Source organism: Urtica dioica, chromosome 4, assembly GCF_054948205.1.
Source record: "Urtica dioica subsp. dioica isolate 48M chromosome 4, U.dioica_male_clone48M_v1_H2, whole genome shotgun sequence".
Lineage (NCBI taxonomy): Eukaryota > Viridiplantae > Streptophyta > Magnoliopsida > Rosales > Urticaceae > Urtica > Urtica dioica.
Window position 1 is genome coordinate 30,977,166 of NC_142759.1, and position 1,700 is coordinate 30,978,865.

The 1,700-nt window shown below is 41.7% G+C and overlaps 1 protein-coding gene across 1 annotated transcript; it reads right to left on the reverse strand.

Moving 5' to 3' along the window:
- Window positions 1-499: 499 nt before the first annotated feature.
- LOC149401485 (pentatricopeptide repeat-containing protein At3g58590-like) lies at window positions 500-1,291 on the reverse strand. Its single transcript, XM_089610741.1, has one exon. The coding sequence runs from the start codon at window positions 1,289-1,291 to the stop codon at window positions 500-502; it is 792 nt and encodes a 263-aa protein (XP_089466867.1).
- Between the last annotated feature and the right edge of the window lie 409 nt (window positions 1,292-1,700).

The following is a 1,700-nucleotide window of genomic DNA, read 5'->3' on the forward strand; positions in this document are numbered from 1 at the left end:
AATTTATTATTGATTACACATAATTGATAAATAAAATATATTTACATTTTTATATATCTAATTAAACATTACAAATAATTAATAAAATCAAGACATTTAATCTAAAAGTATTTAGATTAAAAAGCCTAATAAAAAAATATATTATTAGAATACTTTTGTAGTGTAAGATATAGTATAATACATTAGAACAAAAAATATATTTCATGTAAAAGTTACACAAAATTTGGTATGAAAATTACATCAAATTTAGTTTCTTCATCAGAGATGTACTTACCCATTCAATTTAGAGATTTGTAAAGAAATAGCCATTTAATGAGGGGCCTTTTAAAATAATAGCCAACGTTTGTTTTTTGTTAAACAATTAGCCAAAAAAAATAATGTACCTTAAATGCCATTTTCCCCAATTCATCAGGCAAGACTCAGATAAGCTTCCATGGACGCTCAAGAACTGGCTCTTGGAAACCCTAGGATCGCACAGCTCCTGAGGCTCCTCCCGAACTCAGCTCGCCACCGCACCACCGCCACATAGGCATGCAGTCAGAGCCGCACTGACCGCGGGGCAATCGGCCTCGACCCCAACGAGCTCCATTTCTCTGAACCGACCCAGAGCCTCGCGGGCACGGCTGTCGAGGCCGAGAGTGGATATCAGAGACGTCCACGTGGCGACGTCTCTATGGCCGGCCTCGTCGAACACTTTCACCGCGCTCGCGACCCCACCGCACTCGCGGTACATCTGGATCAGCGAATCGCTGCCCGTCGTCGGGTCCAACTTCACGGCGAGGCCGTGGAGAGAGCATCCGAGGGCGAGGTATCGGCGCGAGGCATAGAGGTTCAAGATACTCGAGAACGTGAAACAGTCGGGTTGGATTCCGAATGAGTTCATCTCCCCGAGAAGCTCGAAGGCCTCTTCGCAGTAGTCTTTCCGAGCGAGAGCTTCGACCGCGATGTTCCAAGAAACGCGATCGGGCTCGTCGAGGCGAGATAGCAGTTTCAGTGCCTCCTCGTATCGGCCGGCTCGACTGTAAATTCCGGTGCTGATGTTAGCCGGGACGGTGAGAAGAGGGTTATTATTAGAGGCCGGGACAAAAGCCAAGGCGTCGGTTACAAGACCGTTTTTGGCGTACGATGTTATGAGAGCGCTCAGCACTCTGAGGAGGAGCGATTCTGTGTCGGGGACGAGGGCGTTGAAGCGCCGAGAGACGGCCCGGCATCGGATGAGGGTTTTGATGTCGGAGACGGAGTTGAAGATCAGGAGAACCATCGGGTCAGGGAGTTGATCGAAGCCGTCCATTTTTCTTGACGAACTGATTTTGGAAATAAGATTTACTATCGTATTTATTGTTAGATTAACTAATAAGTAAATCGTATTTACTGTTAGATTAACTAATCCTCATCTCTGATACTTTTACTGTTAGATTTATTGTCCTCGATTGTTCACCGAAATAATAAGTAAATCGTATTTACTGTTAGATTAACTAATTCTCAACTCTGATACTTTTCATGTAATGGTAAATAAGATTTACTGTCGTTCTTGTTATGATAAGTAATATTTACTTTTGTTCTTGTTACGGTAAAAAAAATTTACTTTTGTTTTTGTTATGGTAAATATTATTTACTATTGTTCTTGTTACGGTAAATAAGATTTACTGTCGTTCTTGTTACAACAAATATTATTTACTGTAGTTTTTGTTATTGTTAAT

Bases quoted from the DNA above. Each gene is read 5' to 3' on its own strand.
- LOC149401485 (XM_089610741.1), bottom strand. From the start codon at position 1,291: ATGGACGGCTTCGATCAACTCCCTGACCCGATGGTTCTCCTGATCTTC.